The sequence below is a fragment of the Macrosteles quadrilineatus genome, unplaced genomic scaffold (genome assembly GCF_028750875.1).
Source record: "Macrosteles quadrilineatus isolate MER2022 unplaced genomic scaffold, UCM_ALF_1.0 Scaffold_22__1_contigs__length_1958994, whole genome shotgun sequence".
Taxonomy (NCBI): Eukaryota; Metazoa; Arthropoda; class Insecta; order Hemiptera; family Cicadellidae; genus Macrosteles; species Macrosteles quadrilineatus.
This window is the reverse complement of record NW_026542615.1, coordinates 484,036-507,067: the sequence shown is the minus strand read 5'-3', so window position 1 is coordinate 507,067 and position 23,032 is coordinate 484,036. Positions and strand designations below refer to the sequence as shown.

General features: G+C 35.2%; 1 protein-coding gene across 1 annotated transcript in view; it reads right to left on the bottom strand.

The window, feature by feature from the left end:
- The window catches only part of LOC129005517 (serine/threonine-protein kinase N-like), a 102,731-nt gene extending 79,699 nt beyond the window's left edge, over nt 1–23,032 (bottom strand). The window contains exons 1-2 of the mRNA XM_054434427.1: nt 22,806–23,032; nt 17,808–18,156 (exon numbers count right to left, since the gene is read on the bottom strand). Coding sequence (XP_054290402.1) covers nt 17,808–18,156; nt 22,806–22,829 — 373 coding nt within the window. The 5' untranslated portion in view covers nt 22,830–23,032. The remainder of the gene's footprint in view (nt 1–17,807; nt 18,157–22,805) is intronic.

Sequence of the window (23,032 nt, the reverse complement as noted above, 5' to 3'; positions counted from 1 at the left end):
GAGCTCCAACCTAAAGGTGAGTGAGCGTAGCGAACAAACTTCAACCAGGACGTGATTGAGCCATGCGAACGAGATAATCTTGAAAATTAAGAAGTTAAACGGGGCAAAGCCCGCGGGTTACAGCTAGTTGTATATAAATACACCAATCACGAAATACAAACAAAGCGTCAACATTGCGTCAACCACATTGCTACACAGTGTCACAAGTTTGTTCAATATCCAGATCAGCTGATAGCTCAGATCCAGGTCTAGATACCGTTTATAATCACACCTGTTACAACAGCTGATGCAAGTGTCAGATTCTCGTATCGGAGAGGGGAAAGGTTTACCGCCATTTATCTCAACTTTATCTAAGTTACGTGTAAACGATTGAGCTGTACAGAACGATCGTAATTTTAGAAAGTTAAATAGCGTAAGGTAGCTCCAGCTATTATTAATAATTATATAGACTTCTATATGGTTTTTACGAGGCCTTCCTTAAACTCCTGTAATAAACAGAAGCAATTTCAGTGATAGTGATTGTAGGATGGCATTCTATCGCTCATAAATCTGCTAATTATATAAACTTTTATGAAATGTTTATTTTCTACGTTTGAATAAGAAAAGTTTTAGATAAAAAATGTCAAGTGAGTCACAGTATGCTGGTGTTGTCAGTTTCTTTCTTATAACATATTTATTAATACTAATCATAGGAAAACTGACTGTAGGCTATTTGTGAACTCGACAGTCTGTGTAAAAAACGTTAAAAGTAAAAACTGCTTATAGCTAATCCATGTAGATGGGAAGTCTATTTTTTATCTCAAGCCATTGACAACAGCCAACAGCTAGTCCCCTAGTATTATTTTCGCTAGCTAGCGACGATGGTGACGGTGACAGGTAGTAAGTATGTCAACAAGATGCGTAAGTAGGCAGCTACTCGCCGTGACTGTACTCTGTACGTGAATGTACTGAAACTGGTAAACAAACGACCGCAATTTGGCCCGGAACTGCGCCCTCCTCGTACCTTCCAGTTACTCACTCACTACCTCTATCAATCACTCACTCACACTCACACTATAACTCACTCGCTCAAACTCAAGTCACTAACCAGGTTTAGCTTGCATAGTTGGAAAGATGACCTTTCAAACAATATATTGAATTTGCTCGTCTACGTATCCTGTGCTTTGGGACGTATCAAGCTAAGGAAGTGGTGAGCGTTAAAGAATACAAGTACCTATATTAACTAGGTAATAATTGTTCAGTAGTGGCTCCAGGACGAGGACATGGATACACGACATCGCTGATTTCATGTGTAATCTTTGACAATGATAATGACATAGGACAAACAACGGTTAAACCAATTTCTATTTGGGCTAAAAGTAAATTGGTAAAACCAAAAATCGTAAACATCATATCACTCTCAACGTATAACGGGCGTAGGTATTTATCCAAGATATTCCGGTATTTACTGTATATTTATATTTGTCTTCGGCTGATGCATATGAATAAATCTATTAGGCAGGATATTATCAATAACAAGAATATAAACCTCAACACAAATGATTTGCACCGTTGTTACAGTATACATACGTGTTGCGGTCTACAGCCACGGTTCACTGCCCATGTTCGGTTTTGGTTTCGAGGCCAATACCGTTCCCGCCAAAATAGCATGTCGCAACGCCACTGTTCCCGCGCAATGTGCGGCTTAAGACGGTGACACACTATCGATCTTTTCCCCGAACAAGACCCCGAACCGAGCAGGGAGAAGGGAGAAGGGAGGTCGAAGGGAGGATGTTCGATAGTGTGTCACGGGTCCGTACACCGATCAAGACGCCGAACAAGACATCAGGCCGAGCAGGGAGACGAGCGCTCTGGAGGCGGTTTTTTGGCGAAAGATCAAAGAAAAGATCGGTCCGATGTACGGTCCGATGTACGATAGTGTGTCACGGTACATTTTTGCCCCGTACATCGTCGCGAGCGCCGCACCGAGCGGCCGCCTGCGCTAGCATTGATAGTTCTGATTTAATATGGCAATTAAACTTTTTAATTGATAAAATAAATAAATGTTGGGTAATATGTTGCCGTTAGATATTATAACCATTTAAGATGTAATGTTTGTGGTTTGTTTGGTCAAAGTTGAAAGTGTAGAAACCGTTAAATCAATTATATCAATAATATTAAGGTTGAATTAAGTAATTGATGTTGACCTAAATTCTTTCAAACATAATATAAACATTAATATTATTAAAGGCAATTAAAATTATCATTCTTTAACGTTATTTCAATGAATAAAACCAATAGAAATCAATAGATATAACTAAGCATCCTTTCTAGAATATTTTATTTTTGCGACAAGTTTTCAAAATGCGACTTTTAACAATAATTTTTATGTTATAGAAACTTTTTGGCTTTGGTCTGGTGTGCATTTTTTAGATTGGGACCAGTCAGGTAGTTTCGGGGTAATTTTGAACCAGTTGAAGGGTAAAAAGTCTGGTCTGAAGGGTAAAACCAATGATGTTTAACTTGAATTTAGTAATTGATGTTATACTTTAATTCTTTCAAAATTAATATAAACATAAATATTATTAAAGGCAATCAAAATTATTATTCTGTAACATGTTATTTCATGTTTTATTACTGTTTTAGTATTACTGCCTCTGCGCTCTCACTCGCACACACTCTCTATCTCTCTCCAAACTTCCTTTTGCCGCGCTCGGTAGAATTCGTCTGGTCTTGGTCATGTTCGGGGAAATGTTCGGAGTAAAATTTTGCTGATATTTATCTCCCTTCTCCCTTCTCCCTGCTCGGTTCGGGGTCTTGATCGGGGAAAAGATCGATAGTGTGTCACCGCCTTAAGACGGTGACACACTATCGATCTTTTCCCCGAACAAGACCCCGAACCGAGCAGGGAGAAGGGAGAAGGGAGGTCGAAGGGAGGATGTTCGATAGTGTGTCACGGGTCCGTACACCGATCAAGACGCCGAACAAGACATCAGGCCGAGCAGGGAGGCGAGCGCTCTGGAGGCGGTTTTTGGGCGAAAGATCAAAGAAAAGATCGGTCCGATGTACGGTCCGATGTACGATAGTGTGTCACGGTACATTTTTGCCCCGTACATCGTCGCGAGCGCCGCACCGAGCGGCCGAATGCGCTAGCATTGATAGTTAAAAAAAGTTCTGATTTAATATGGCAATTAAACTCTTTAATTGGTAAAATAAATAAATGTTGGGTAATATGTTGCCGTTATATATTATAATCATTTAAGATGTAATGTTTGTGGTTTGTTTGGTCAATGTTGAAAGTGTAGAAACCGTTAAATCAATTATATCAATAATATTAAGGTTGAATTAAGTAATTGATGTTGACTTAAATTCTTTCAAAAATAATATAAACATTAATATCATTAAAGGCAATTAAAATGATCATTCTGTAACGTTATTTCAATGAATAAAACCAATAGAAATCAATAGATATAACTAAGCATCCTTTCTAGAATATTTTATTTTTGCGACAAGTTTTCAAAATGCGACTTTTAACAATAATTTTTATGTTATAGAAACTTTTTGGCTTTGGTCTGGTGTGCATTTTTTAGATTCCACGGCACTGCCTCCGCGCTCTCACTCGCACACACTCTCTATCTCTCTCCAAACTTCCTTTTGCCGCGCTCGGTAGAATTCGTCTGGTCTTGGTCATGTTCGGGGAAATGTTCGGAGTAAAATTTTGCTGATATTTATCTCCCTTCTCCCTTCTCCCTGCTCGGTTCGGGGTCTTGATCGGGGAAAAGATCGATAGTGTGTCACCGCCTTTATCTGCCACTGTATCGGTGATCGCGTTATCTCGACGTGGAGGATTTGCCCGGATTTGCCACACCTCCGATGACAAACGAGCCCGGGATGACTTATGGACCGAGCAATTTGTAAGTGGGGCGTAGCGTCAGGCAACGGTCGCTGAGCTCTGCCATTTGGAAACCAAGATGAACTAACCAGATGAGCGAATGTGAACAATGTTATCTTTCGGCCGATGTGACTTCTATAAAACCAACTACGCAACTTGATAGTCGCTTGCAGACACTATCCATGTAAATCTAGCGTGTTTCGTTACTTAAACGGGAAGTTCTTCCTTACCTGCATGAATATTAATTTTATTTTTTAAAGGATAAAAAGGTTTAGCAATTTCTTTGGAATAATAACATCACGAAAGCAAGCATATTTTTTTAGCAACTCGAGAGCGCAAAATATTTAACATACCTTTTGAAGAATACAGTATCTTCAAATACAGTAACGATTGGCGTTTTAAACTCATTAATGACTACTGAAGTACTAATTGGATCTATATTGACCAGACTTAGCCAATTTTGTATAAAAAAACATAGTTTTCCCTTCACTATTAGTTACTGCAATAGTTGACGTGAGATTTGAAATATGCTAAAAAGTCCTTCCAGTTACAGTTAGGCTTGGTTAAAAATTAGGTGCTTCAACAGTGCGGGAGGGACGTGTTCGATCTCCGGCACATCCACAACACATATGGGTTTGGTTTGGACAGCTTTCTCTATTTTCAGTACACACTGTGCACTCGTCTAAAAATGCCACTAGCGTCAAAACAAACACATTTTGCGAGTGGCTCAATTTAATGACATTTTATTCTAAAACTTGCTCAATTTTAAAAAGGGAATGGAATGCCTAGTTCTATCCTTATTTAAGGGTTAAACAAAAACAAAAATTGCAAATCCAAAAATTGCAAATCCACAACACTGTTTTACATGGACGCTAGATCTTGTTGGGTTTAACGATCGAAGAATTCAGCCACAATTTGACCCCACTAAGGTAACCTATGAGCACAAGTCTATCATTTGATTGCGAACCTGAATAATAAACTATCCTAAACTACAACCGCTGGCAATCGAGTGATCGACAGTAGTTGACCCTGGTTATCAACCGTATCTCTGCGTTTGCGGCTTTTCCTGCTTGAAATTAGGTAGGCCGCCCACCGCGACCCATACCTAACTGGGATAGTTAACGCAGCGAGGCGGAGAAGCAATTACTACTAGAGAAGCTCGACATACAAGCTACATGACTACACTCAGCGTCACGCTTTTTTGACCACAGGATCGTTCATCCGACCAGCAAAATCGCTCACTTTCAATACTGTTTTACCGATCATTAGGCTTCTGATCAAATTATGAGAATATCACATTGCGTATCCAGCAATATTCGTCAATTCGTGGTTACAAATACATTGATGGAGTAAAAATAGTATGAATTATCTCAAATCCTCAACTAAGGAAGATAAGACAATGACAAATGCGTTATTTCTTTTAATGTTGCTGATGACAAATGACTGAAAATAAGAGTGTGTTGTTGGTGGTTGTGGGTCTCTTCTCAACTACAAAAACAACAAAAAGCTTCAAACAAGCAATAAAACGTTGTTTATAGTAGCAAATGAGTAAACAATACAGAATAGTAACAGATCAATTTTATAAGTGCAAATAGGCATTACGGCCACAGATCTATTAACACATAGGTATTATAGTTCTATGATTACAGCATGTCATAACATCCTGAGAATATAGTTTGTACCCTTCCAAACGACTTATGGGAGTGACGACGGAAATACAAACATTACAAAAGGCTGTAGGAGGCGTAAACGGATTTCGCAATGAACGTAGGGTCTTAAACAACCGCCGAACAGCCCTAACGTTCACACGTGTGGAAATGGGTCTATTGTTATTGTCTACAGTCATATCTAGGCGCTGAGTAAAAATAACGCTGAGAAAACTACAACTGAACAGCGCTACATTACATTAAAAAAGGTAAAACATCTTCATGCCAAGTCATGAATTAGACTAAACTACACTTTGAATTACTGTGTGATACTTTGACAAAAAGGGTTCTCGTATGTTGAAGTACCTGTATATGAAGCTACAAATACGTCACCGAATAATGTGTTAGGTTTAACCATGGTTTAACTCTTTGACGAAGTTATTGCATTATAATTACCAGTACAGCGCGTAATTCATGGATACGTGTATTTATCTTTATTATTTCCAGAAATCTCAGAGATTACTGAAAATTTAAGTACATTGTTTGTAATCTTCTCATTAGGTATTCAAATATTTGGTAATTGTACTTATTTTCTTTGATTTGATAGACGGAATATATTTAGAAATCCAATTATTTTAGCTATGCTATAAAACAAGGAATTCGACAAACCACCAGAGGAAGAAAATATCTACCGTAACTACCTTTCAGTAAACGCAAGTCACTTACAATTTAGCAAAAAGGGACTATGGGAGTTAATTACCCTAAAAGGTGACAGATTCTACACCTAAATAAAAAGTGCAAGTGACGTTACGTGAAGAGGAGCAAAGCGGAAACAAGGGGAGGGGGAAATGGGCGTGGTCATGTACATATGGATACCGACACCAGACACATAGACAGACAGACACACAGACAGACAGACAGACGATCGTACTACAAACTTCATCACTTGAGTGAACAACCTACACAATGTAAACACAAACATCGGACAACTTGACTCATCGAGGCAATAAAGTTCTACCATTCTCATGTTGCAGTTACCGTTTGTAAATAGTCAATTTATCAACCAAATCATCAATGTTTGTAGCCAGTATTAGAATGAAAATGAACACTGTTGAATCCAGCCAGTGACAGAGTGAGCTGATGTCAAATAGCTGATTTTCTGTCATATACGACTTTTTAAACAAAGCCAACTTGAAAGGATGACTTAGTGTAAGCCATAGCATCTTTTGTCACATTAATTAGCAAAGAATCAAGAGTGAAGAGAAGAGAGTTTTGATAGTGACACTTACAGTATGAGGCTCATTCTATGTTCAAATGGATGAAATATTGAATACAGCTGTTCCATAGAGTTTGGAAATCTGATTCAGTTCACAAAATAAACTGTTCTGCCAATACTACTCACTGAGAACATTTTATATTATGTAACAAAAAATAAAGGTAATAACTATTATTTATTTATTGTTTTTTTGTATACTGACATCACGACACGATATACATATATACTGTAGTATGTTGGTTATTAATTACAAGTATTAACCAGAACCACCACCTAAAAAAAATAACTAGAGAGTGATATGAACCAGTTTTATATCAAACAGTATATATGAACTGAAACTGTAATATATCCCCTTTTAGTATGTAATATAACTTTTCAAAATTATTGTTGTACTGAAGCAAAAATTTGGAGATGTGGACAAAAGAATGAAGATTTGGCAAATAAGTGAAAGCAATTTAAAATAGAACTTGCTCCTCTATTACACTGACACTAGGGAGTTTCTATATGATGTGTTGTAATTGCACATTATCTTGCAATTATTTGGTTATTACAATCATACTCTATTTCTGTAATCTATATAGACCTACATAGACTAAAAAATACAGTCTGGTCATGTAACCAGGATGTAGTAAAGATTAAAAAAATCTGGAACAAAAACTAAATTGCCTGAACAATTAAATAAGCTTGAGTGATGTTTAGAGGTTTTTGCTTCATGGGAGCTATTAAGTAAACTTCTTGGCAACACCACCAATGAAGAGCAAGACTTGTCTCTTATACTGTACTTTTTCTTTTGGGTTTATTTTATTTTATTGTTAAAATTACCAAAATAATAAGTACCAAACACTGAATGTTATCTGTGTCTGGTTATTTATAGCATTTAGTTAAATTGATTTTTACAAACCTCATACAGGGAAACTAAAATGCTTAGCAGCCTTCTATAGCCTAGATTTTTTTCTAAAGAAGGCTTAGTTTGCTAGCCGATAATTTTGTTAATCTCTGTAAATACAACATTTTACAGTAATTTAGTATTTTCACAAACTTTGTGGCTAATAGGATTAGAAAAATAATGTTATCGCCTATCTATATCTATATAAAAGAGGAAGTATGTATGTATGTATATACCCTATGGACTCTGAAACCGCTCGACAGATTGTAATGAAACATTCAGGCTTTATTAAGCATTATTCAAGGATGGTTTGTGTGTTTGGTGAAGATCCATCAAAAGGACTCCGCCCCAGAGGGTTTAATGCCAAAATACCCTGTTCTTTAACTGCAACAAAAATGTTTTTTGTTACAGAGATATATGGTATCATTGTGATCTGTTTAGCACTGACTCAAGAGCTTTAATGTCCAGTCTATTAGCAAAGTGTGCATTTTCATCAATGACGCACATTAAGCTGGATTTAGTGTTATTGCTGGTCAGTAAGTGTAAGTGTGTGTGTGATCTGGCGTGTCAGCATAACTGGAACTATCAGTGTAGCCAACATAAACATTGAGCTGATGATGGTACACTGATCTTAAGCTTATCTAGTATTTATGCAGAATGTCAGGTTTGGCATTGGAACTATCAATCTTTAAAGATAAGATTACTGGGTCCAGCTTGGAATAGCTAACTTTTAATTGGGATGAGTGTAGTAGAAGTACAAGTTAACCATTCAAAATTATAAGCAGTAAACAATTATTGTGAGAAAAGAATTAAATTTCTTGTTTATGTTGTCAATGAGAAATTTGAGTTTTTTACCAATGAAAAAACAAAATTTTAAAGACTTATAATTTACTTTCTTTTGATAACATGCTAGTTGACGGTGATATTTACCATTGTTTCGAGATATCTTCACACAACACTCTCTTCAAGTGGTTAGGTGCAGAATTTGTAAAAAATGTATGAAAGACAAACACGGACACATAAACAAGATCCTAGTGTTGGGTTTGTTGTTTGAGGTTTTTGCCGAAGCAATCTTGCCACCTAGAAGCATCGGTGTTTTACAGTTTTACAGTGTCGCGAAGCAAATGTTTTATTTCCTTGGAGTAAAGGTAAACTTAGTTTATTCTGCTTGCATATGAAACACCATTTAAGTCCACACATGAAGCCAGTCTGTCAACACACTTTTGAGTAGCCAGCGAGTGGTTTTTTTTTGTATGTTGGCCGAGGAGGACATAACTATAAAAGATGGTGCAGGGTTTAGGAACTTCGAAGTTTTGCTAGGCTTTGTTAGGCCAAAAATTGCAATGAAATGTTCCTGTTACCGGGCTTTAATTTCAGCCACAATTCGATTTGCAGTCACATTGAGGTTCCTGGCAATCCTGTCTCTGTATCTCCAGACACGGCCACTCCTGCAGACTTGACACAAAAGTTTTGTACCTTGTCTCTGTTTTGTGGTTGTGTTTTGTACCAAGTTTCCCATTCTTATGGGAAACAGAAAAAACCTGTATTCTGTCCAGAAACAGGAAAATGTCTGCCAACAGTCGGAAAACAGTCGGCCGACAATGTTTCTGTAGACAAATCGCCATGTGTGGACTAGGTTGAATGGTTCAGCGAAACACAAGTGGAACTCTGTTTTAAGTACAAGTGCATTTTTTTCTTTATCTTAGTTAACACTTTGGCATGAACATAATGTAGATCCTGGTCTTAACCAACTTTTGACAAGTCGTGCTTAAAATAGCAACATCTCATACATAAACAAATGAATTAGACCTCTCATTGGGTGCTCAAACTCCTATTCTAGTGTAAACAACGATATAGCAGAGGGTGGTAGGTCAGGCACAAAGGTGCTCTAGTTTGGAAAATACATTGTGAAAAGGATAAGATTTTAGTGATTCAAGGAGCGGAGAACATTAAATGTTTAGCCAGACGATAATAGATTAAGGAGGATACTACTATGAATTTGGTAACTGGCAATGATAACTAATAAAAAAGTAATAATAATCATTTGGTCAAGGGAGTGCAGTTCCCAAACAAATGCAGGCGTAAACAGTCGAGTTTCTACCCCACTAAATCAGGGTACTGGTATACCGAAACTCGTATTGAAAGATTACAGAGAGCTTCGAAATATATATCCAACATCATAAAATTACAAAGCATTTTACAGGCCATGCTCCGGATTCAATAGATGTGTAGGCAGCCATTAAGAGTTGGCCAAGCTCCAGCCAGCACCTACACAATTGTGTAGTCTCGTATGTAGGCCTGTGATACACAAGAGGTAATAGTCCTACGTAACTGCCAATACCACATTGTTTATTGCCCTCAGCACTTTCAATTACAACTTATTGTGTTTAACTGTCAGTTTTGCACTCTTAAGTACGTCTTGCTAAGTAGTTGCCGTTTGGTAGAAATTAGCGAAATTCCTGTACTAAATGAAAGGTATTTTTATAAATAACCAAATGAACTGATATAAGTTTAATGAATCTGGGGGAAGAATCCACTTTACAACAATGTTACAATGTACAATAATCCTATGAAAATGTTTGCTTAAATTTAATAATAACTTAACTATGAGCTTGTACTAAAATCTCATTTTTTTACATTCTATTAAGTTAAATATTTTTTGAAAAATTCTGTAATTTTAAACACATGAAGTAAATTTAGCATGAAGTAATTTGGTAAATGTGTTTCCTCTTAAATAAAAAAACTCAAAAAAGTAAGGTACAGTAGTATTAATTTACCAGCCACCTTGCTCTGAATAAATTTATGACTTAGCAAAAGTCATAGGCGATGAATGTCTAACAATGCTAATCATTAAGCATGCAGCACTTTGCAGCTCACTCGCTATTAATGAATAGATATAGAAGGGAAAATGATTATTGGAAAGAGAGAGTATGGTAAATGGTCTGTGACCAGGCCAAGATAATTACAAATAAATAAGTATGCTTGGTTGACTCATTGTAACATTATTCGGGCAGATTTTATTACTATTGTAACATAAATCACAATTGTTATACTGTACTGTCCCTGTATTAGATTAAATAAAAGTCTCAGGTCTGCATTTTAATAGCCAGTAAACCTAATATCAGTTTTGTCTAGAAGGGAATTTGATTGAAAACACGTTTGAAAATGATTTAAAATATTGTTACCTAATTAGATTTCACCATTAAGGGTGGCATCAGTAGGGCTATCAATGATTTAAAAAAAATTCAAGTAGGCTTTGCTTGGTTTTACTTTTCTGTTCCTCGTATACAAATCCAATCTTTGGTCAATGACTTATTTCTATGTCCTTATCATCAAAAGGTCAATTATTGTTATTATTATTACACCTTTGAATAAGCTTAATAAAAGTACAAGAAATAAGTACAAAGATCTTCAGTGAGATAAAAAAATACAACTGTCAAATGAATAAAAGTATGCTAATGCATAGTCTAATTATTTAATCTTAGTGTTTTTCTATTTAGCATTCACGCAAACTTTTTTTGTTTTAAATCTATCTATCTATACTATTATAAAGAAGAGGTGGTGTCTGTGTGTGTGTTTGTATGAGCTAATCTCAAAAACTACTGAACCTATTGGGCTCAAATTGCACACACATGAAGCTACAGTTCCGAGGATACATATAGAACTATTCCCGCATCAATATTGTCCTAGGGCTCTGCCCCGTGGGCTTTCAAAAATCGGAGGTGAGAGATTTCAAAGTAAATTTTGATTGATGGTATCCATGACAACAAAGAACAAACCTACAAAGTTTAAAAATGTAAACAAGCAGTACTAACTGTCAAATTAATTTTGATTTCACAATTCCATACAGCTGGTTCAAACATTCATTTAAATACTGCATGAATATTAGAACAGAGAGGGTAAGGATCATATTTAAAATAATGATGTCACTATCCTGAATGTAAACATTATTTAACATTACCTACTTAAATGGAGCTGTCAAACCATACGCTAATGTCACTTTATACTTACATGCCAACCTCGTACAAAGGACGGGTACTCTGCTAGTTATATATAAATTTAAATCATTCAATAGAATATGTTCAGTGCTAAAAAGTCTAACCCTTGCTTAGTTTCACACATTAACTAGAAACTTGTGTATAGAAATAAGTTAAATAAATTAAAACCTAGCATAAGCTACAGTACTTGCAAAAGGCAAAACATGCAAATTTCAACTTTAAAGTGGAATAGGTTCATTTGACAGCAGAGTTGATAAGGTTATCAAGAGGTTGTGAGAGAAATGCAGCATTAACAGTGACCCCAGAAGCCATCATCTCTTATCTAGAGTGATAACACATTACACAGCTGACAGCCCCCACCATAAACTCATGTCACAAGCCAGCTTCCTAGTATTTACCGTACTACAGTAGTTATATGACTCATAGGGCCCTTCTTGGAACAATTGCATCATTTGAGTAAACAAACTATCAACAATTCTATTGAAATGCCCTAAAATACTCTTTATACTGTATCTATCATTTTATGTTTTAAAATGCATTGAATACCCAACAGATTAGTTTATAACAAGCGACAGACAACAACAAGAGCAGCCTATTCATGAAAGAATACAAATAATTGAGTTAGGTTGAGTAGGCTACAGAAAAAATGTTACCAAATATCCTTCAATAGTTTTTTGTGTAACTAGTGAGCAAAGTGGCACTTAGCTACACTTGAGAGAGATGTTTAAATGAGCAGAATGCTTCTTGAGTGCAGCAAATACACTTTGCACTCGTCTAACACATTATATTTTTCCTACAGTTACTATAAAGCATATAGGTAATATTTATATGTTGTATATACATCGTACGGTACATTTTATACAGGTGAACTTTTACAATACCGTTTCACAAATAACAAATCCAAACCTAAATTAAATTATCTCCCAAACAAATCAAAATCTTATATATTAAAAAATTTTGGTTTTTCTTTTCCGAGTTCGTTTAGCTCTTCCCTGACCGATTTTTATGATTGAGGTCTCAAATTGAAGGTATGCTCGCACAGATTTCACATCAAGCAACGGCATATATTAATTTACAGTCCCAATTGGCTTATACGTAAACAAAATTTGCTCCCCATGTTTTTCTTATGGGAGTTAAATTTGGTTTTTCTTTTCCGAGTTTGTTTGGCTCTTCTACCTGACCGATTTTCATGATTGAGGTCTCAAATTGAAGGTAGGAAAGCACAGATTTCACATCAAGCATTGGCATTTATTTATATACTGTATTACTCGGCCAAAAAACATAACTTAGATTTGTTTTTGAATTCTTACTTCAATTTAAGATTTATTTCACCAGTTATGATTATAAAATCCTAGGCCTATATATTTTGGTTTTACCTTCAGTGAAATACCGGCTTTCATTTAAGTTATTAGTTATTCAAATCGGATGAGTTTCAAGCTAACCCAAGGTTAACAACCAACACAAAAATTATTTTTATAAGGTTTTTATAAGGCTATGATTGAAAATAAATAGCTCAAGTATTGTTAATAATCAGTAAACTATAGGCTTTCATTTGAGCTATTGACCGTTTGAATCAGTTAAGTTCAAGAATTAAAAAAAACCATAATATTTATTATTTCTCGGATGATATTTAGACGCTGTGGAGCAGCTTTGGTCCTCCAGTCTAAATAATATTGTTTCACAAATCAACAAAAAAATCCAAATGAAATCTCACAAACATGATTAATCAAAAACTGAATGTCCTTTTTGGTTTGAAGTTTATGAATGTGTTTATGTTAACACTCAACAACAGGTTAGAACCTATAGGTTTTAGGTTAAGTTCAAAGCATTGCACGTCAAATATGTAGGCCTTTATTGCACCAGCTGATCGATTTAGTAGGAGACGTAGGAATTGGCTAACTCAGGAACTCACTAACTCGGTCGTGTGTCGGAACTGGCTAACTCTGGAACTGGCTAACCGTCTCAGTCAGGAATTGGCTAACTCCGGAACCCGCTAACTCGATTTTGTCTCGCGGCGGAATTCGCTAACTCTGGAAGTCGCTAACCCGGCCGCGCCCACTGCACGGAGCGTTGCCAACCTTGTTCGACGAAATACTCGTACACTGCCGTATTTCAAAATGTAAGTGTCAATGAAGATACAGTAAATGTTATTGTTTTTTGTTATCAATTTCAAAGACAATAAAAAAATCATGAAAAAATGTTTTTTATTTTTATTTACTGTACAATGGCTAATTAAATGTTTATGATTTCGATCTTAAATATAAATGCCATCAGTTTAAAAGAAAATTATATAATATGAAAAATATTTAAAATTCAGTTTAATAGGTACTAAATAATTAAACCTCTACGAAATTAAGCTAAAATACACGCAAGTTCTCAAACACGGAAAACAAATTTTATCGTAATGTCGTAATAAACCAAAACTATTAATTAATACAGTCATCAACCATCGTAACTTTCATAACTAATTCATAGACTTAAAATTAAATATTCGTCGTTGAATCGTCCAACCTGTACAAATATGACATAGACCAAGTTTCATATCAACTTATAGAATAGCTGTAGGCCTAATGGTTTAAACCAAAGCATTTTAGGCCTACTAGTAAATAGTTGCCTAATTCTAAAATGGGTTGAATTTTTTAGTAATAATGTTACATGTTTTAAAACAGTTTTTAGATTGTACACCTAAGCATCACTAGTAAATAATAGGAGAAGATATAATATTCATATAATAAAACGTGAAAGGTTTATTTTAATTCACGATTTTTAATCAACGACTTGACGGATTTTCCTGATTTGAGTGTTGGGTTTCCTTTATATTGCTTTCACAATCGAAATAAACTATACTAAGCCATTGCTCGGTTCCCTGTTCCCCGTTACTGAGCTACTCAATAGACTATAGCTTTGTTTTTGGATAAGATCAGGTAATTTTAGCTATGGCCACCATTCATAAAAATGATAACAAACAAGAACGACTGGGTCCATTTAGAACCATAAAAAATCCACACTTTTAAAAAGTAGGCCTACTGAAAGACGTAAAATTAATATTATTTAACAAAATTAAGAGGATGACCCGACTTCTAACTAATAACCTACGATAACAGAAATTTACAAGTTGTATTTATGCATATACAAATTTGTAATGCAATCCACGAATACATTAGTCCTACCACTTTATAATGTATTGATCAATATTTATTTAAATTCAATAGCTCTATTTAAAAAAAAAAAAACACTACCACTACAATGTATTTCTGTAATGACGTTTAACGTGTACATTTTATCATGATTTATGATTCAATTTTATGATTCAAGGTTACAAGCCCAGTATATAAAATACGAACTTAATAATTCTATTTGCAGAAGTTCACAAAATGGTATTTATTTCAATAAAAGAAACAAATGGCGGACTACGAAAATAGATATTTCATAACATGTAAAAGATCAAAATTAAATGTACAGTAATATCTTTTTGCATCCCAATAAGGTACTATTTAAGTGAGAAAACCACATATAAAACCATAGATAAAACATACCGCCTTATATTAGTACATTTCTCATCCTTATGGATCAGCTGAAGACAGTTTTATTGTTAGATCTGTCCGGTGCACTGTCTTTAGAGGTCGTGTTTTGTTTACAATTGTGTCTTGTTTTCAGTCATTTAAAACCTCGTTTAACCAAATAAATCGTTCTAATCACAACTATTAACACGTCTCCTAGTTATATAACCAAACATTAAAGAACTAATCATAAAGTTAACTATAAAATAATAGAAACACAATTTCGTCGACACTAGCGATCAGTGTCACCGGACATGAACTAGACACGATATACGAGCTTCAAAGTTTACTTGTGTTGGTTAGGCTATGGTAAGACTATAATACATTTTCCACTCTAATAATCATAAGAATAATATTAAACATACTTCTAAATATAGTTTATCGACTATCAACTATAATGTAAGGTATATTTTTTTGCGATTTTATCTCTTTTAAAGGAGTTTTATCTAACTACGTTGCTCTTAATCCTATAGTTATTCGTAGGATACGACATTATGGTACTGATACGATATAGGTACCACACTTTCGGCAACACTGGCTATAAATCTTCGTGCTTGGCTCCCATTGGACGACCCGCGAGGCTTCTGATTGGGAGTTAGCGAGTTCCGCCGAGGGACCGAGTTAGCGACTTCCGTACGAGGACGGAATTCGCTAACCCGGCTCTAGAGCGGGTTAGCGGGTTCCGGAGTTAGCCAATTCCGAAACCGAACAAGTTAGTGAGTTCCTCTCATCGACCAAATTTGAAGATAGGGCGTTTAACATGGGGTTAGCGAGTTCCAGAGTTAGCCAATTCCGCGGACCCTTTAGTAGTGTTGCCAACATGTTTTCAAGCGTAGTCTACACGTGTTACGTGTCTAATGAATGCTCACTATTTTGTGTTGTTTGGCTGATATACTTGAGTGCGGGAGAGTGAATAAATGCAGGCATGAATTACTGTGCGTGTTATAATCAGTGCAAAAAACCCAGCTTTGTCAGGCAACTGAAGGAAATTTTTGTTATACCATGAAATTAAAGTAAATTATGGCCTGTGTTCAAACTGGATGGATATAACATGTATGGTATATTCATTTGTTATTTCTTTCAATTACTTTTCTCTGTTGGAATGAATAAAACACATTCATTACTAGCAGTGTGTCCGATCTTGTCTAGTCAGTTGAAACTTTATATTCACATTAGCATTTTTTGAAATATGCAGGTATACAACTATACACAACTGCCGTAAACACAGTAAATGACGGTTTTAAGGCAAACCAAAATTGTTTTGCAAATAAACGTTACATGGAATTTTTTAGGTTAAGATATGTAAAAATTACAAAAAACATATTTTTCTACACAATATACAGTCATCAAAACTGATGATTTAGCCTACATATATTTTAAGGGTCTGAAGAGTTCTGCGGGTTAACCTCAATTAATTGATGAGTAGTATAGAGATATGATATAAAATTCGTTCATTAAATAAGTTCAATGCTTTTATTTTAAAGTCACTTGTGTGAATTTTGCTTTATTTTAACATAAAACTTCCTGTTAGAACTGTTTTACTGTTAAGTTACTGTGCTTTAGAACGATTCAAAACTACAGGATAAAAACATTAAAGTTTCAACACCGAGTAAACCAAATGAAACCTATTTCTGAAGCTGAGCAAGGGTTCAGGCTTGAAGGTGTCAGAAATAGCACAGCGTCAATATGCACTCCATAACAAATACAGAGTGTGCTGTGATTTAGTGAGGTTTTTATATAGACCTGCAAGTCAGCAACGCAAGCGTTAGACCTAATAATAATTTAAATCCCAAAATAAACGCTCCGGATGCATCAAAGTCAGTTTGTCATCATTCTCTAGACGTTTTAAACTACGAGTTTATGCTACGACCAACAGATAGATTGACAAAACACATATTTCTTCTGTGAAAAATCGCGAGAGATTAAAGCTCATTAATGCTGTGTTTTGATTTTTTTGTTTCATAAGTGATAACATTTAGTACCGGTACCTACAGTAGTATTGCTCATTGTGTCTACTTTCAAACAAAACTATAATACGACAGTCTTACTATATGACTCAAAGAATTGGGTGCTAAGCAAGAGAACGGAAAACAAATTTAACAGTTTTCAAAAACAAAATTCTAAGAAAAATCTTTGGACCATCCTTTGAAAATGGAGAATGGAGAGGAAAGCACAACAGGGAGTTGAGAGTTGTAATGGGGATCCATATGTTGTGACCGAGGTGAGCGATAAGTATTAGAGGTGGGCCATGTGTTTAGAAAGAAAGAGGGCTGCTCCTTAGTGAAAACACCCCAATCAACAGCCCTGAGGGTAGAAGACCTCCTGGAAGGACCAAGTTGAGATGGAAAGATCAGGTAAGAAGAGACCTAAGAAGAATGGGAAGAGGAGGAAGCAATGGATCAAGAAATCTGGAGGCTTTGTGTTGGCGAGACTAAGTACCTACAAGAGTATTAAATTGCATTTAAAGCCATTTAAAGAGTTTTTACTCTAAGTGTAAAAATAATACCTTTATCAGTAAATTAGCGTTAAACTATCTAGTAATTAAATAGTAGGTAAATATCAAAACTCACCATGTCCGTTGTTGGATGTGGGTGGAGTGAGAGGCGAAGGTAAGGCACTTTGTCCCTGTGTTAAAATAATTTGACTCTCTAGTTCCTGCAGTTCGGCATGCAGTTCCCCCAATTTTGAATTTGACTTTTTAACGATATGTGCAACATCTGATAAAGATTTACGATCAGTAGCAACCTCCCTTAATTTTTCTGCCCCCTCTTTAATTTTAAGCTCTTTTCGAATCTCACGCCGAATATGTTCCTTAAGTTCCTCCAGTTTACATGGAAGCGCCGCCTCAGGAACCGCCTCTGTTTGAAAGCCGTACTTGTGACTCAACTCGTACAGCACCGGATGGCGGATGTAGTCCCCCTGGAAAAGAAAAATATGATAAAAACCTTATAACGTAGCTTACTGAGAGTTTGTTGTATGGAAAGTTTCAAAGCGCCACCTTTCAAAAACTCAAAAAAACTTCTGTCCGTAACAGTTAGGTCTACTCGTAAATTACTCTAATCCTCTATGTGCCTTTTCAAGGAATATCTACCCATTCTTGAATAATGTGCATTTAACATTTTTATAGAATAGTGAGGTAGGCTACCTCTTAATTTTAGGTAGCCTATAGCTAAACCATTACCTAAATACCCGGTATCTAAGTAATGAACTAAGTGCAGTACCGTTCCTGTGAACTGGCATTTATCAACTTCTATATGAAACACAATTTTAACCTTCACTGAACGTTTTTATAACCAAATATATATGACCTGCAAAGCGTAGGATAGGCTACAATAGATTTTACTAAAAATCTGCCTAAATCTGCTTGAAGAGAATAATACTATTTTTCTTATTTTAGGTTACAGGTAGGGCCTATACGACATTAATAAACCCTATAAATTCTGTCCTTTCAGAATAAAAATTTTTATAAATATTCAGGCCTATAAATTTTAAGATGTGCCACATTCTGGGAAATTGAGTTCAAAGTACCCTAATTTATCTTATGATTAAGTTAATTTAATTAAGGCTATACTGAGGCTATGAGGCTATTAAGGCTATGATGAATGTCAACTAAGTTATCGGTAAATTCGAAATATTATTAACAATTTTCCAAAAATACAAATTGGTTACTATTTTCCTCACCAGAAAATAGAGAGACCTCACTTGTTTTACCATCCTTTCGCTGAGGAAAACACAATAAAACTGAGGTTTAATCTCCCAGGCACATCTAGCCTTCCCACAACTTTCAGATGGATATTCTCACCTATTGTCTTGTGATGTTATATAAATAGCCTTGAAGAGTTTGCAAGTACCAACATTCAAAACTCAATTTCAAGTCAAACTTTGAAACAGCACATTCAGGCCTTAATACAGTAGTAGGTAGTTAACTATTTGAAATAGATTAACCAAGCACACATAGCCTTTAAGTCTACATAATAGCCCAATAACCACAAGTTAAGTGATGTAAGTAGGCAAATATGAAGCATGAAGAACGAAAGATGATTATAAATCTAATGATTTTGTCAATAAAGCACCAATCAAAGTACGTACAAAACTGTACCACTTTCAATTTGATAAAAAAAATAAGTTAACTAACCATACACTTCAATAGTTAACTTACCGGTACCACAAAAAAAGGTCAGACAACTCTTAAGACAATGATTTTGTAGCCTACAAAATTTAGGAAGGTCCAATCTAGCTTATGTTTACAGCAATGCAAGTTTTTTAACAAACTTCCTTGTACAGCTCGGAATCTGACGGAAAACAAATTCAAAATGGGTATATTATCTCTTCTTTGGCCGATTTACTCCTTCAAAGTTTTATTTTTCGCCTGAACAAGTACCTTCTTTTAGTCAATAGTGAACCTGTGATATATTACCGTATCGGATGAACAACTTAACAAGTAGAACCTCGCTACCGGTAATTCGAATTTCGGAGGAAATACAATACATTTCGAATCATAGGAAGTTTGAAATATAGAGAGTTTGAATTAAAGAGGTCCGGATAAATAAAATTCGAGTTATGGAGGTCCCAGTTTTAAGTGTAGAGAGTTTGAGAGAACGGAGACTCTACACTCGTGGGAACATTAATAAGAGCGTCAGTTCATGTTCGAACAGGCGTATGTTTGTTCTCAATTCGAATTACAGAGGCGTACAGTAATGCATTCGAATTGTAGAGGTTAACTTAAAATTTTGAAGGTAACAATTTGAATTATGGCAACACAATTTGAATTGTAGAGGCTCAAGTATGTGCAAATTCGAATTGTAGAGGCTGAATTAAGAGTAAAAATCACTTAGAATTATCGGTATATTATTTTTCAAATTTTAGAGGTTTTCTGAGGGAAACAGACAAACATTTCTAACTAAAGAGGTTTTCGAATATAGCTGAAGTAAGAGAACGGTACATATGATTACTTCTGTTGGCCGTACTACTTGTTGTAGATCTTTCTCTAATTCTATTGTGTTTTTTTCTGTTTTGGAACTGATCTTTTACTTTGTAGGATCGGTCTTCCATGTCAACTCTGTATCTAACTTCTTCATCTACATCTTCTTCCTTCGAATTCAATTCTATCTTCAGTTGAACAGCTTCAAATCTTTTCCAGTTTTCTTCTAATACATCCATTCTGTTTTGCAGAACTTCTGTGGGTATGGTGGATACATCATCTAACAGTCTGTCTGCCTTTGTAATCTGGTCTTTTACAATAGCCTGTACTTTCTTCAAATCTACTATTGAATCAATGTTTTGTAAAATTTTCATTATGTAGTTGACTACCGTAGTGAAGATATGAAAAATTTAAATACGTAATTAAATAATAAAAGGTAAAAAATTGAAGGTAAGTGTAGTTTCTTTTTTTTAACCTGAAGAACAGTCTTTATGAGGTAGTGATAGTCTTGGTGGGTAATGAGAATGAGGACTTGGGAGCAGAAACTGAGTGGTTAGATTTATTTCAGAATGATAAATACATTTTTATGGATAAAAAATGAAACAAGGGAAGGAATACCGGGTAGACTTCCGTATCTATTGTCAAAAACAACCGAATAAAAATATCAATTGATATGCCAATTATTCTATATTCATTACCGTTTAGTTAGTTACGTTAGGTTAACCTAAACTACCCAAACGATATATCGAATGAAACAATTGAATAATCAATATTTTCATTCGGTTGTTTTTGACAACATATACAGAAGTTTAGCCAGAATACCGGTAGCAGACAGAATACCTACTCAAGATTATGGGGAGTGTTCATAGTTTGTGTTGTATGTAGCATATTGACTTTTTCTTAACTCATACATTTTGTATCTAAGTTAAATAACTTAAGTTAACTTAGGTAAGGGCCCAGCAAACTAAGATTTTTTTAAATCAAGTGTCGTATGTTTGTAATAAAGTACTGATTAGCGTGTTTGAAATAGCCTAAGTTGATGATTGGTATTTAGGCCTATTTAGGCTATGTTGTCTATTCGTAACTCTAGACCTAAGTTTAACTTAACTTAGTCCAAAGTGTAGGCCTACTGCTTAAGTTTTAAGCGAAGATCCAAAAGTTGATGAGTTTAGTCATAGGATGGTATTAGTGTACCTAGCCCAGGAATCATATTAAAACGTGACAGGATTTTTAATTTCACAATTCTAAATCAACCACTTGACGGATTGTCGTGATTTTTGTGTCAAAAGAAAGATAATTTTGAAAACTAGAGAATGTCGAAGCCATAATTTTAGTTTTGGGTTCCAGTTTTTTAGAAATTAGGTTTTAAATTTTAAAAAGTCTAGCAGCCGACGCTAACATTCCACTCTAGCTTTTGGTATAATAAGTTTACCATTTGCTTAACATAACAGCTGTAAACATTCAGCGTTTTAGACACAAATTCAGCTTTTGGATGAAAATGAAATTACATATACCGTATACAGTACGTAGAATTGACTTTTTTATACTAGCCTACCTAAGTTATGAGTACCTAATGCTATAATCATTGATACGTCTATTTATTTGGTAAGAGGATGAGAGATTATAGGTACATAGTAGGCCTAAAATACTAGATGTTCTAATTTATTTATTTGAGCAGTCTTTAAAATACTTAGTTTGTTTTAGTGAAATATAATTTGTCATAGAACTAACAGCTGGTTGAATAAAAAATATTCTATAAAACTTTGAGGTTAACTTAATTACCCTACTCTGTGATTTTTTCATTGATTATTATAGGAAATAAGTTAGGTACTAAGTAAGATTCTTTAACGATGCTGTGTACGAATAGAAGCTCACGAATCTTCAAAAGAAAGCTTATGAAAATTTTTACTACTCGACTAGCCTATTTGAGGAAAGGTTAAGGGAAAATAACAATGAACTCATGTTGTAATTCATCTTGGAAGCTTTTTCTTTACTATAAATTTTGAATTGCTTAAACTAGGCCTATGCATGAATTAGTAATAGGCCTAGACATAGGTGAGTCGGTGGCTCAGTCGGTAGCGTCACGGACTTCGAGTTCAAGGCAGCAATGTGGTGGGTTCGGATCCTGGTCACTGCCACTAAAATTTATCAGTACAGTTCACCTTTGTACTGTACCCTACCGGTACCGGCTCACCTCTTGCTTTGCTGTAAATGATCCAAGCACGGGCGCTTAGTCTATGTGGACGGGCAAATAAAAGATTAAAAGAAAAAAAAATTTAAAAAAACATTATAAGCCTAGGTGTAGGCCTACGGTTTTAATGGACTAGGCCTAGGCCTACTCGATTCCCGTACGTAGGACGGGCTAACAGCTCGTTTAAATAATTATATAGCCTACTCTATGTGCCATTGGACTTTTTCGACAAAATCGGGTGAAATCCAAGGAAAAATAACTGTTGCGCATATGAGCTCTCATTACCAAAGCTAACCTCCCAGTTCGTGATGTCAACATTAGCCGTAACCTGAAGAGATACTTGCTACTCACCCTTAAAGCTAGCATCACTATGATCAAACTTCAAAGTTATAAGTTAAAACCATGCAAGTGTCAGATTATTATTACTCTAAGGAATGAAAATAACATGCTACCCACCTGATAATAACTTGAATCCGCCATATTTTAGAGATTTCTCCCAACTTACTCTTTGCACTAACAAACTCCGGCACTACCAAACACTTCACAAAACAATAAGTAAAGAAGGATAATTCCTTCTCTCTTTGCGTTAGGTCACCATAAATAAGTATTTTAATTCAACACAATAAAATATACACAGATTAATAACTTTTGACACATCACAGTTACACACACCGAGGCTCAAC